The sequence below is a fragment of the Oryctolagus cuniculus genome, chromosome 10 (genome assembly GCF_964237555.1).
Source record: "Oryctolagus cuniculus chromosome 10, mOryCun1.1, whole genome shotgun sequence".
NCBI classification, from domain to species: Eukaryota; Metazoa; Chordata; class Mammalia; order Lagomorpha; family Leporidae; genus Oryctolagus; species Oryctolagus cuniculus.
Window position 1 is genome coordinate 123,626,024 of NC_091441.1, and position 14,263 is coordinate 123,640,286.

The following is a 14,263-nucleotide window of genomic DNA, read 5'->3' on the forward strand; positions in this document are numbered from 1 at the left end:
GGGTCAGACATCACCTGTAATGAGGTGCAGGGTGACCGGCAGCAGCACAGCTCAGGACGACTTCGGATGCTGATGAACCCAAAGGGAAAGTGACGTCTCGTGGCTCCTGGGTAAATGCAGGGCAACTCACAGCACCGTCCCCTGTGAAAGCAAAGAGCCTCACGTGAGCACCTGCGCCCTGCCTTGAGCACAAGGCTGCACTAACCAGCAGGTCGGCATGCACGGACTTCCACGTTGGAAACGCTCAGCCTTACGGAAAATGCTGCAAGAATTTTTCTTCCAGAACCATTTAGAGTAACTTCAGACTGATCCTCTATCGAACCAAGTGATTATTGATACCTTCTACAAACCAAGGGCCATTCTCCCACACAACCCAAGTGAAAGTAACACTAAGAGACTGACAGTGTCTCGGCGCTAGCACCGGCACCGCAGGCCCCGTTTTACCACCTTCCTCGCCACGTCTTTCACAGCAGGAGGACGTGTCTGAGAAGCACCAGTGTCCTTGAACTGCTCCGTCTCCGAGCCTCTCTCTGGACCAGCCCCGCAGTCTCCCCCTGATTTCCTGACTCAGGCTGTGTGCGATCACAAGGCGGGCGGCTGGCGTGGTCCCCTCTGCCTGGGTCTGGGCGTCAGGAACTAGGGACAGGGACGGCCTGAGGGGAGCCGCGTGTGGAAAGGTCCCCGGCCACACGCCTTTGCTGCCTCGTGATTGGAATGTCGTGCTCATGGCCTCTGATGGCACAGACGGCTCTTTCCCTGCTGAGCACCTAACTCTCTTCACATACTTCCATCAGTGTGCTTTACTCAACCAGGATGACGCCAATTTCTTATTGACTGGCAGTTACACTCCACTGCCCTGCACACTGGCCTCCCTGTGCCTGGACACACCTCTACCACTCTCTGAGCGGCCCTGGGCTCTGCCCCCTTCTGCCCTCCCCTGCCTGACCCCAGCCCAGCACACATCTTCTGTCTCGTGCCCAGCTTGGCCACATGGCTGTCAACACCTGGACAGGTGCCCACCTCACCTGCTTCCACTCCAGGGTGTGGGGACTGAAATGTTGTAAAAGGCAGAAAAGGGGAGGGGGTGCTCAGAGCTCAGGTCTGAAATTCAGTGTTTGTGTGCAAACGCACCACAGGAAGCATAACCCTGGCTACACCTGGACTTAACTTCAGGACACGCAGTTCCTGATTCCGCAGTCACACCTGAGGGGCGCATGAGGCCCAGCCATTCCCTGTGACACCAACCACAGCAACAGGGAGGCTCAAGGGTTGACATCAGTCAAGGCAGGCTTTGTGGTTTGCAAAGAAAATGGGACAGAGAAAAGAGCAGGTCTGGTGACTGGAGCACATCTCCTGTCCTCACTCATAAGACAGATGTGACGCTCACATCAGAGGATCTGTGTTATGTCACATGATGCCTAGCACGGACATCAGATTACACACGCAGCATCGTCACCACCATCACCATCATCGTCACCATCGTATTACCACTACAGATTAGGAAATAAATTCACAGCCACAAAGTTGAGTTAGGATTTCCGAAGTCCCCACCTGCTTTAAGACCAAGAATTAACTTCAGTTCTGGAAGTTCCTTCCTTCTTGTTGTCCCCATGCACTCAGACTGCTGCCTGCACGAGCGTGCTAACACAGGTGCACCAGTGAGATAAACCCTTCTGGTCACTTGATCTTCACAGGTCACTGCAGTGCCCTCCACTCTTGGCCTGGGGTTGTGGACAAGCACCGTTTCCACCTCAGCCGGTCCAGGATTAGCTCCACCCGGCCGAGCAAGTCCCCTGGCGACTGAGCTCTCTGGTGCAGCCCGGGCCTGCTGATGGAGAGAGGGGACCTGTCGCTCCCCCATTCACGGAGGAATGACACTAGACCCTGCGCTGTTCTTTTGTCTGCTCGGCCCTTCCCGGGTTAGCTGCCGGCCCCCTCATTCATGGAGGAACGACGCCGTCCCGGGTTAGCTGCCGGCCCCTCCACCTCCGTGGAGGGGTGGCACCCCCTGCCGCTTTCCCCGCTTCCGCGGAGGAGCGGCACACCGCCGGCCGGCTCTCTCAGGGGCTGCTCAGATGTTCCTCAGGTGTTCCTCTCAGATGTTCCTGGTGCATGCTGTCTCTCTCCTCCTTTATAGTCCTCTTCCACCAATCCCAACTCTGCTGCCCACACGCCGAGCACACTGCTCTCCTCCAATCAGGAGCAGAATCAGCTCCTGCAGTTTATTGGTTGAACAGGAGGCAGCTGCGTAGAAGTTGTTTGGTCCTCTCTCAGCGCCATATTGTGGGAGAGCAGATGCATAGAATAAGTCTTAATTCCAGTAACTTAGTCTAGTCTCAGTTGCTCCCCACAGGGACCCAGGCTCTTCTTACTCCAACGCCTGGTAAGACGTGCAGGGCCTCAGAAGCACACAAGAAACACTAATGCCTGAGCGAGCAAAGGGACAGTGCCCGCGATGCTGACTGAGAGACCATCAAAGCCGGCAGAGACACAAGAGGCAGAGCTGCAGTGTAGGCTGTGGGCAGCTGGCCCGGGAGCGAGAGCCTGAATCCCTCAGCTCGCCTCCCCATGAGAGGCAGAGCAGAGCCACCTGGGAATTCTCGCCACAACCTCCACACCTGGGCCTGAGCAGGTCGGGTACCCGTGGACTGTGTTTCTCATCTTTGTCCTCCTATGGCAGGAAGGGGTGAAGAGAGAAGAGGAACAGGAGTGGTGGAGCAGACTCTGTTTAACAGAAGCTCACTCAGCAAAGAATCCAGGGCCCGGGACAGACACTGTGCCGCTCCCATTATGCATGCCTGACCCTGTACGGGATCACTCTGATCCAATAAGGAATGTTTCAGAACACAGACCATCCAGGGTTTCTTAGAAACCGCTGAGTCTCCCTCAACACCACCATGGCTTCAGGCTACAGAATGTAGTCCCATGGGACATGTGGTCTCCAAGCTGTAGAAAACAAACTGGCTGGAGATATGATGAAAACAAAGGTAAAAGAAAAAACCCTTCCACTGGGCGCTAAGTGCCTCATTCTCCAAGCATGACAAAAAGAAAACTGGAACAGCAGCTGTGCGGACGCAAGGGAACAGCACGAGAGGGAAGCACATCGCTGAAGGCAGGCGTCTCACCCGCTCTAGGAGAGAGCAGAAGTCGAGCAACCAGGGAACTTCTCAAAGTGCCTCCACACCACAGAGTAAGAACATGAATTTCTAAAAATACCATTACAACAGCAGGTGAAAGGTACACACGCACTCTAGGATTAGACATGGTAGAGGCTGCAAACCTAAGGATCAAATCGCACCCGTGCAGCGCCATTCACGAACCAACCCATTAGACCCAGCAAGACGCAACGCCGACGTCTTCCAGTGTACTGACAAAGATTTGAGATAATGACCATGAACGTGCCTGAGAAAGCACGGACCATAAAGCGCAGGAGTAATGGGTAAGAACGACAGATAACAGCCATCCCACATGAAGATCCCTGGCGTCAGAGAATCAGAAGAAGCCGACGAGGAAACACACTCCACGCCCAGGAGAGAGTCGGAGTGAGCAAGGGGCACAGGCAATGTGCTGGTGACGGTCTCCACACCGGAGCAACACTGAACAAGGGACCAGGCTGAGGGGCAAGGCACACAGGACAGTGAAAGGAAAAGTCAGAGTAAGCCGATTTTCAACAGCAGTGGTCCATGCCCAAAGAAAACGAAGGAAGTCTACCACATGCTGAATGGAACAGTGATAGAGTGTTTTTTACAGATCCTCAGATGGGATGGTGTGCAAGACATTTCTGAACATCAAAAATATGTAAGATAAAAACAGCAAAATAATCTAACAAACTAACGTGAACAACTATTCTTAAAGAGATCACTTAAAAATGAAATCCCGGCAGTTCAAATGAACTGCTCTACAGATCACAAAAATTATGGGGGTGGGGGGGGCAGCGCCATGGCTCACTTGGTTAATCCTCCGCCTACAGCACCGGCATCCCATACAGGCGCCAGGTTCTAGTCCTGGTTGCTCCTCTTCCAGTCCAGCTCTCTGCTGTGGCCTGGGAAGGCAGTGGAGGATGGCCCAAGTGGTTGGGCTCCTGAACCCGCATGTGAGACCAGGAAGAGGCACCTGGCACCTGGCTCCTGGCTTCGGATCGGTGCAGTGCTAGCCGTAGTGGCCATTTGGGGAGTGAACCAACGGAAGGAAGACTTTTCTCTCTGTCTCTGTGTCTATAACTCTACCTGTCAAATTAAAAAATGGAGGAATGAGATGCATTTTGAATATAAAAACATATATCCTAGCAAGGTTGATCTCACAGTGGGCACTGTGGCACACTGGGGTAGCCCACTCTTGGAGCTCAGGTTCCAGTCCCAGTGACTACCCCCGGGAAGCAGCAGGAGACGGCTCAACAAAGAGAAGGAGAGAGAGAGGAAGAGACAGACACTGAGAATTCTGATCCCCTGGTTCACTCCACAAGTGCCCACAAGAGCGAGTGCTGGGCTCAGCCAAGCTGGGGTCCAGAATTCAATTCAGGTCTCCCGTCTGGTGGCTCCCGTCACTGGCTGCCTCTCGGGGTACATGCAAGCAGGAGCTGGAATCAAGCCTGGGGCCAGTGGGACAAGCACCCAGGCACCTGACAAGGCACGCAGGCGTCACGAGTGCACCAAATGCCTGCCCCTCAGTGCCATGCTGATGGGTGCTGTGTGGACTATGGGACCTGCATCGGGTACTATGGGCAGTTTAACACTAATGATCTATGTATTTGAGAGGTAGACAGAGGAACGCAGGAACTCCGGCCGTCGCCACTCTACCTCAGCGTGCATTCACTGTCGGGAAGCTGGAATCAGAAACAGAGACGGGAGCAGGCCAGGGGCACTCAGATCTGGGGTGCCCTGAGAAGCCTGCATTTCATGGTGGGGATATACAATCTTTCAGTTCTGTTTTCTGTATTTAGGGAACTTGAAATTTTTTTAGGCTTCCCTTTCCTGCTTAAAAAGCAAACAACTGAAATCATGCACGCTAAGGAACAAGCACCACGCCAGGCACAGAACAGGCACACAGCCGACATTTCACTCCTGTTCCTTGGCTTGCCTCAAAGTCCTGCTCACGCTGCCGGCAGTCCAAACTCCACGTGCACCCTGGCTCAGCAACCTGTCTGCAGCAGCCATGTGTGATTCTCAAAGGACCGTTAGCATCAGGGCCAAGTGAGGTCCCCACGGCACTCCTGTGAGAGGCACGCAGCCTCTCCCTGGGACAGGTGTGGGACTCGGACTACAGGAACCAGCATTCCTGATAAACTCTGGCTCACTCTGAGAGACACAGAACCCAGTCTTGGTGACTCAGCACTGTCGCTCCCCCTCTTCATGGAGGAACAACACAAGACCCTGCGCTGTTCTTTTGTCTGCTCGGCCCTCCCCGGGTTTGCTGCTGGTTCTTCCCGGGTTGGCTACTGTCCCTTCCACCTCCGTGGAAGGGCGGTTCCCCCTGCCACATTCCCCACTTCCGCGGGGGAGCGGCACACCGCCGGCCCGCTCTCTCGAGGGCTGCACAGGTGTTCCCCTTAGATGTTCCTGGTGCATGTTCTCTCTCTCCTCCTTTATAGTCCTCCTCCGCCAATCCCAACTCGGCTGCCCACACGCCGAGTACGCTGCTCTCCTCCAATCAGGAGCAAGTCCTACAGTTTATTGGCTGAACTGGAGGCAGCTGTGTAGAAGCTGTTTTCTTCTCTCCCAGCGCCATATTGTGGGAGAGCAGATGCATAGAATAAGTCTTAATTCCAGTAACTTAGTCTAGTCCGAGTTGCTCTCCACACAGCACCAGTCATGCCACTGCATTTAACTTGAATTTTTACTTGTTTTTAAGAGGTTACATTCATGTCACACAGGAAGTAAACAATCTAGCTATTCGCCTAGTTACTTGATTTCTTCTGGTACGTTGTTAGTTTTTTTTCATACCATAGTGAAAATATTAAATAAGAACTGGTGTTTACGGCTGTGTGTACACCTTGAGAAAGCAAGGACAACATTGGTTTTTTGTAGAATAGCCAAAAGCAAGACAGTAGGATATCAAAACAAGCAATCAGCAGGTTTTCCAAGCACTTTTGCTTTAAGAACGTGTTGGATAATAAACAGGGAGTTGGCGTTTTGAGCTTCTCCAACAACCAAGGGATCTGACACTTGAGGCGGAAGCACAGCCAGAATGCAGCTGTCCCCTAGACTCACATAGCAATTATCACCCCAAAGTCCCGAGCCCACGGTGTGAGAGAGTGGGAATATCCCTGGGTTATGGGGCTTAGAGAGGCGCATTCAGAAAGGGTTGGGGTCTGGCTTTAGAGTGGAGCCCTCTCAATGCACGCCACTGTCCTTATGAAGAGAGACACCATACAGACAGGCGCCCTGGCTCTGGGCACGTGGTGCTCCACTGCCACCTTGCAAGTCCGCCAGGAGCCACCACCAGAGGCCCGCCCGGAGGTTGATGGTGAACCTCTGAAACTGTCAGCCAAAATAAACCCCTCTTCCTCACAAAGTGAGATGGCCTTTGGTATCCGTTTTAACATAATCACGGAGGATTGTAATGGTACTCCATAAAAATATTTCATCTGTCAGTAGATCAGGAATTCAGCAAGGGGTGAACCCTGAAAACCAAATGCTTCTAAGTGATAACTGAAAAGAAACTACAAGGCTACTGAAAACCGGTGTTGGATTCTGCCCCTACCTTTGCTCTTCCAGTACTCGGCATGGAATTAAAACAAAACGATAGCCCTGCACTGGAACAAACCTATGGGGCTCAAGGTCATCCTCACTCCTGAACTCTGGGGACTTTTCGATTGTACCCAATGCAGCCAACAGTCTCTCATCTTTGCGCTGCCGGAGGTCACTTCCCGGGAAGCGGCTCTCAACAGCGTTCCTGCAGCCAAGGCTGCCGGGAACACAGGCACTGCTTCCCCAGGGGCTGCTGCACTGCTGAGAACTTGTCCCTAACACCCAGAGGTGCTGCTGCTGCTAACGGAACAGACATGAGGCTGTTGGCAGACATAACACCTCCCTTCCACGCAACTCTCCAAGGGCAGAGGCTGGTGACAGAGACAGGGCACGGGCAGCAGACTGTCGGGAAGGAACAGGAAGTAGGGGAAGACAGGCACCAACCCTAGGCGTCTGCGTCCTTGGTCCCGGGTTCACCTGAGCCACCAACTGCAGTTTGCTTATCAGAACGAGGACAGCCCTGAGGGCAGCCCCACACCCACACCGAGGGACTGCTGTCCGTTCCGTTTCTCCTCTCCGCAGTCACAAACCCAGACTGCTAGGGCAGGCAGAACCCATGTTGACAGGAGGTTGTTGGGCACGTTCAAGCTCTTCATCTAAGAGCTGAGTGCCCCACCAGCAACAGTTCTACTTGAACGCTCCTGTTCAGGACTGGGTAACTTCCAAGTTTTACTGAGGACAGACTGGAGTTGTGAGGTCGCACGAAGACGTCAAGTGCACAGCATCTCTGCGCCCACAGGAGGCCTGCTGCCTCCACACGCCACAGGCACCCAGCACGCCCCGTGTGTCTCCACACGCCACAGGCACCCAGCACGCCCCGTGTGTCTCCACATGCCACAGGCACCCAGCACGCCCCGGGTGTGTGTCTCCACACGCCACAGGCGCCCAGCACCCCCTGTGTGTCTCCACACGCCACAGGCGCCCAGCACGCCCCGTGTGTCTCCACACGCCACAGGCACCCAGCACGCCCCGTGTGTCTCCACATGCCACAGGCACCCAGCACGCCCCGGGTGTGTGTCTCCACACGCCACAGGCGCCCAGCACCCCCTGTGTGTCTCCACACGCCACAGGCGCCCAGCACGCCCCGTGTGTCTCCACACGCCACAGGCACCCAGCGTGCCCCGGGTGTGTGTCTCCACACGCCACAGTATACCCACACACCCTGTGTGTCTTCACACGCCACAGGCACCCAGCACGCCCCGGGTGTCTCCACACACCACAGGCACCCAGCACGCCCCGGGTGTGTGTCTCCACACGCCACAGTATACCCACACACCCTGTGTGTCTCCACACGCCACAGGCACCCAGCACGCCCTGTGTGTCTCCACACCCCACAGGCACCCAGCACGCCCCGGGTGTGTGTCTCCACACGCCACAGGCACCCAGCACGCCCCGGGTGTGTGTCTCCACACGCCACAGGCACCCAGCACGCCCCGGGTGTGTGTCTCCACACGCCACAGTATACCCACACACCCTGTGTGTCTCCACACGCCACAGGCACCCAGCACGCCCCGTGTGTCTCCACACACCACAGGCACCCAGCACGCCCCGTGTGTCTCCACACACCACAGGCACCCAGCACGCCCCGTGTGTCTCCACACACCACAGGCACCCAGCACGCCCCGGGTGTGTGTCTCCACACGCCACAGTATACCCACACACCCTGTGTGTCTCCACACGCCACAGGCACCCAGCACGCCCTGTGTGTCTCCACACACCACAGGCACCCAGCACGCCCCGGGTGTGTGTCTCCACACGCCACAGGCACCCAGCGTGCCCCATGTGTCTCCACACGCCACAGGCACCCAGCATGCCCCATGTGTCTCCACACGCCACAGGCACCCAGCACGCCCCGTGTGTCTCCACATGCCGCAGGCACCCAGCACGCCCCGGGTGTGTGTCTCCACACGCCACAGGCACCCAGCACGCCCCGGGTGTGTGTCTCCACACGCCACAGGCACCCAGCACGCCCTGTGTGTCTCCACACACCACAGGCACCCAGCATGCCCCGGGTGTGTGTCTCCACACGCCACAGGCACCCAGCATGCCCCATGTGTCTCCACACGCCACAGGCACCCAGCACGCCCTGTGTGTCTCCACACGCCACAGGCACCCAGCACGCCCCGTGTGTCTCTACATGCCACAGGCACCCAGCACGCCCCGGGTGTGTGTCTCCACACGCCACAGGCACCCAGCACGCCCCGGGTGTGTGTCTCCACACGCCACAGGCACCCAGCACACCCCATGTGCCTCCACACGCCACAGGCACCCAGCACGCCCCGTGTGTCACCACATACCACATGCACCCAGCATACCCTGTGTGTGCCCACATGCCATATGCACTCAGCACACCCTGTGTGTCTCCACACGCCACAGGCACCCAGCACGCCCCGGGTGTGTGTCTCCACATGCCACAGTACACCCAGCACACCCTGTATGTTTGCACACATCACAGTACATCCACACACCCTATGTGTGCCCACACACCACAGTACACCCAGCACACTTTGTGTCTCCACACACCACATGCACCCAGCATGCCCTGTGTGTGCCCACATGCCACATGCACTCAGCACACCCTGTGTGTCTCCACACACCACAGTACACCCAGCATGCCCTGTATGTTTGCACCCACCACAGTACACCCACACACCCTATGTATGCCCACACACCACAGTACACCCAGCACACTTTGTGTGTTTCCACACACCACATGCACCCGGCATACCTCCACAAAGAACTCTTCCTTCCTTTTTTTCTCTCTCTCCCTCTCACCTACCCAGTTGTGCTTGTTTTACGACAAGTCCTACATTTCAGAAAAAGAAAGAAATGCCTGTGAAATCCCCACTCACAGGGAAGGTCCAGTGTCCTACTGAAGACCTGGAGGGAGAGCTGTGTCCTGACTGGAGGCCATGCTCGGGCCTGGGATCCCACCATCTGTCGTGTGTAGCTGTGACGGATCTCATGCAGGGAAGACACGCCAGGCTTACTTTGTAGGAGCAACGAGCAACAAATAAGAAAAACTATTCTTCAGCTATATTTGACAATAAGGGCAATAAAATCAGAATTAAAAAATAGTTGTGAGGTTACCTTAACAACCCAAGTGGAGATACAGGTCTCAACCTGCGGTTCTGGGAGTAAGAATTTAAAACAAAACTCGAGATTTACAATTGATTAAATTAGAGGACAATTAAAGGAAAAGAGACATTAAGGGTTCCTTGGAGATTCACTGTTTTTCAAAACAGAGGAAAGAGCAAGGAGGAAGGTTTGTAACCAGGAGAACGAGACTGATCGGGGAACCTGGGACGTGGGTTCCAGGGTGCGTGGTGATGGCTGAGCTGTCTCGGCGGCAGCTGCGTCTCCTGCTGGGCTTCAGTGGTGAGGGCAGGGCAGGAGCCGTGGCCGCAGTCACCGCCCTTCACTCCATGAAAACAGGAGGTTATTTTAGTGCTGGTCTGATGACCTCACATTCCACCAGCACAAGTGAAGTTATTTCACAAGCATGAGTTCAAAATAGCCGGAATGACAGGCAAGCCGAAGTCGGGAATCGGCACTTGTTCCGCAGGACGCACAGCCGGGGGTGAGTGCCTCCAAGGAACACGGCACAGCACCTGGTGGTGGCCAGCACCACAGGACTCTCAGGCAATCAACATCTGAGAAGACAGTCTTAGAAAAGCCTCATTTAAGAGAATTAAACATCATTCTGATTATACCAGGGGCACTGGTGGAGTGAACTGAGTATCACTCATGGCATAGAGTTAGAAGTCTGCATTGCATCAGACTTCAGGACACAAGGGCTCAGCGTTAGGCCTGACACGCTGGCGGTGGCACACAGGGCACCAAACAGACAAGATGTGCACAGACTGTACCTGTTGTGGACCCTGTCAAAGGAAGGCCACCACAGAACGGGATTCTACAATGTAGCCGCCTGTGTGGATGCTGCCAGCACCCTGGTCACTCCAACCTCAGCTCACTCGACTCGCATCAGGTCAGACTGTGGTGATGCCAAAACACGTGTGTGCACTGCCCTGGAGACGCTGGCCACAAGACGAGCGATTCTGGCACAGCCCATGCCAGAGGGACAGGGGGATCTGTGCGTGATTCACACTGCCTGTCTGTCAAAGAACTCTGTTGTGCAGAAGGCCCTGACGCTCCCAGGTGTGGTGGCGTCACCAACCCCAGAGCCAGCTCTCGAAATCACTGCAATGCTCACTCCAGAAAGGGAGACCCACAGCACACAGTGGATGCGCTGAAATATCACAGGTAAGAATCAGCCATGGCCGAAATCTGATTTTCACGGAGTCCAGAGGAGGAAGCAGTGAATTCTACATCGAGGTTGTGGAAGAAGCCGAAGGGGTGATATCTGAGCTCTGTGTAAAAGAAGGAAAATAAGAATCCGACTGAAAGGCACAGTGTGGGAATTTCAAGAAGAAAATTCCAAATAAAGCCATGAGAACGTGTGCGGTTCTGGAACTCTAACCAGTCTGGGAGGCAGGAGGGTGACGGATGTGAGGGTGGGTGGGGGATGGAGGCAGGAGGGTGACAGACGTCTGGGTGGGTGGTTGGGGGGGGCTGCAGGCAGGAAGGTATGGGACCTACGGGGTGCGTGGGGTACTGTATCAGCTATGCCATGTGGCACAGCCTGAACTCAGTCCACACACAGGAAGCGCAGACTGTGCGCTCTCAGTTTAAGGCGGGATGAGGCCCCCTTAGACCCCCAGCTCCCCGGGGGTGATGGGGACAAGGAAGCACACACCGGAAGGCTGCTGATGGAGCTGAAAACACGGAGGAAACCGGGCGCTGTCAAAGGCATGAGGGAGCGAGAGCAAACGGAGAGCTATTGTGAAGGGCACAGAAACAACACCGGTGAAATACAACAGCAGACTGATGTCGGGGGCAGGGCAGCAGCAGTAGAGATACTCTGGGTGGCCTTACGGATGAAGGAGAGCACCTGCACCCACCTGCTCAGGGTAAACGCTGGAGGAGGAAGACGGCAAAGGGGAGGCAGTGAGGAGCAAGAGGAGGAAGAACATGTATGCTGAACTTGTGTTCATTAATTAATTTATTTGAAAGGCAGACTGAGACTGAGAGAGAGAGAGAGAGAGAGAGAGAGAGAGAGAGAATATCTTCCATCTACTGGTTTATTTCCAGAATGTCCTCAATAGCCAGGAGCCAGAACTCCATCTGGGTCTCCCAAACAGATGGCAGGGGCCTGGGCACCTGAACCACCATCTGCTCTCCCAGGTGCATTCGCAGGCAGCTGGATCAGAAGCGTAGCCAGAGCTGGAACTGGAATTCCAGGTGGCAGTACAATCCACTGCACCACAATGCCCCCCCCCAATTAATTTACTGAACAGTTACTGAACGGCTTATAAAATTCAAGAAATATCTTAGGGTCTGAAACTATGGCAGCAGAAACCACTCTTCGTGCTGCTGTGACAGGCATGTGTTCCCACTGGGACAGGCATCAGAGAAATCAGCCACAAGGCAGCTGATGCAGGGGGTTGTTGTAGTTGACAGGGCAGGGAGCGAGGGTTGCGGGGTGCAGAGAGTGCAGGCTTCTAAAGGCAGGGAGCAGAGCAATCGCTGCTCTGCTGGGTCTTCATGGAGAGGCAGCAGGTGCCAAGGTCCTGCGGCTGCAGGCACGAGCCTGGCTGAAGTGGACATCATTATCTGCAGGAACTGGATCCTGGCTACCTGTGTGCGTCCATCTCTATCTGCAGGAACTGGAACCCGGCTACGTGTGTGCGTCCATCTCTATCTGCAGGAGCTGGATCCTGGCTACCTGTGTGCGTCCATCTCTATCTGCAGGAACTGGAACCCGGCTACCTGTGTGCCTGCACGTATACCAGACTGACACAATGACACCTATGATGTGTTGGATTTGTGGGTCAGGGTAAAGTATTCAGGATCAGGCAGGGAAATGCAAGCACAGGTTCCATTTTCTGGGGAGAAGAGGCCTTGCACCAGACTGTGCCTGTGGAGCTGAGGGTTGACATAAATGTCAAATGTGAGGTTTCTGGTCCACATTCTGACGATAATCTAAGGTGCCATTTGATATACAAGTCTGGAGTTCTCGAAAGGATTGTGGACTGAAAACATATGCATTGAAGGGTCTTCGGGAATAATGTAAGAAAAAAGATCAGACGGGGAAAGATGTGAGAGTGTCTCCCAGCCTAATTCTGTTGGATGAACTCTGCCTTTCAAGGACTTTAACTACCTTACAACAAAGTGAGGAGAAAACTATTAAGAATGCAAATGCTTCTTGGCCATTGAAATGCAAATTAACTGTGTGCATGGAAAGTGAGTGATTTCTCCCCCTTTCTCCCTTATGGATAAACTGGGCTTTTTGTTTGTTTTGAAACAGCTTTCTTGAACTATAATTCACATATAATGCAAGTCACCCGTGATACACTTGTTTTGCATCTATTTACACATTCATTTTAGCAACCCTTATTGCCTATGCATAAGTGGTTCTCTCAATTCTCCTTCGAATAATTTGCAATATTTTACTGGTTTCCTTATTAATCAGTTAAGCCAAACCTTTCATAGTGTCAATACATGCATGTTGAGATTCATGCTATTTTAAAAATATTCCATTTCAGCAGGTACAACTTCAGCTGGCTGGGTGCCCTACAGGTGTAGACACAGTAGGAAGCCACAAAGAGGAGTGGGTCTGGGAGGGAGGCAGAGTCGGTGGCTCTGCACGCAGAAGTGGGGAGAAGTGTGGCACTGAATAAAGACAAAGCTGCACTGGAGACGGGAGACCACCAGCACAATGGACTTGACAAACAGGAGATGAGGGCCGGGCTTGTAAAAGAGACGTGGCAAGCACTTCTTCAGGATGCCACCCTGAGTCTCCCATCGGCACTCTAACAAGCCGCCTCCCTCTGCGGTGTAGAGCAACACGTGCCTGGCCTGTGACCCTGTGGTCAGAATCCCCAGAGATCCAGGGTCAGCCCAGCTGTGTTCTCTGGAGACTCCGGGAAGCCTTATCCACCTCTAAAGTCAGCACCAAGTGTGGAGCCCCACCATGTCCCTCCATGCTGATGCGTCCCTCCTGCCCTGTGTCCACTTCCTGACTCCACCTATGGGCCCAGCCACTGACCTGGGCTTCCCTCGCCCCCGCTGACCCAGGACAACCCTTATTTATTTTAAGATCACAGCTGTTTAGTGACCTCAATCCCCCTGCCTGGCACCTAACACAATGACAGGTTCCAGGGACCAGGCATGGGCATTTGGGGAGCTGTTGTGGTGCCTACAACTTTCAACATATGGGAGTTCATAAATGAGAGATTTGAACACGGACGACACAATGAAGAGTCACCCTTGCTCTATAATGTTAAGACCTGTAGATGGTAGAAAGCACAAAAATGAAAAACAAACCACAGAAAACCACCAGTGTTGGTAATTAGGGAGCCTCATGCTTGTTCTGTGCGAGAAATTCCATTATCAAAATCAAGACAGATTGATACACACAGGCTAACCTCAAGGGGAACTCAGGGCTGGTGACTGCG

General features: G+C 54.2%; 1 protein-coding gene across 15 annotated transcripts in view; it reads right to left on the reverse strand.

Moving 5' to 3' along the window:
* The window catches only part of CNTN6 (contactin 6), a 470,116-nt gene that overhangs the window by 121,545 nt on the left and 334,308 nt on the right, over positions 1 to 14,263 (reverse strand). For all 15 annotated transcript variants that reach the window (XR_011379688.1, XM_051831862.2, XM_051831866.2 and 12 more), the window contains one exon: positions 15 to 141. Coding sequence is in view for 12 of the 15 variants with exons in the window: in XM_051831862.2 (XP_051687822.2) it covers positions 15 to 141 (127 nt within the window). In the remaining 3 variants the exon portion in view is untranslated. The remainder of the gene's footprint in view (positions 1 to 14; positions 142 to 14,263) is intronic.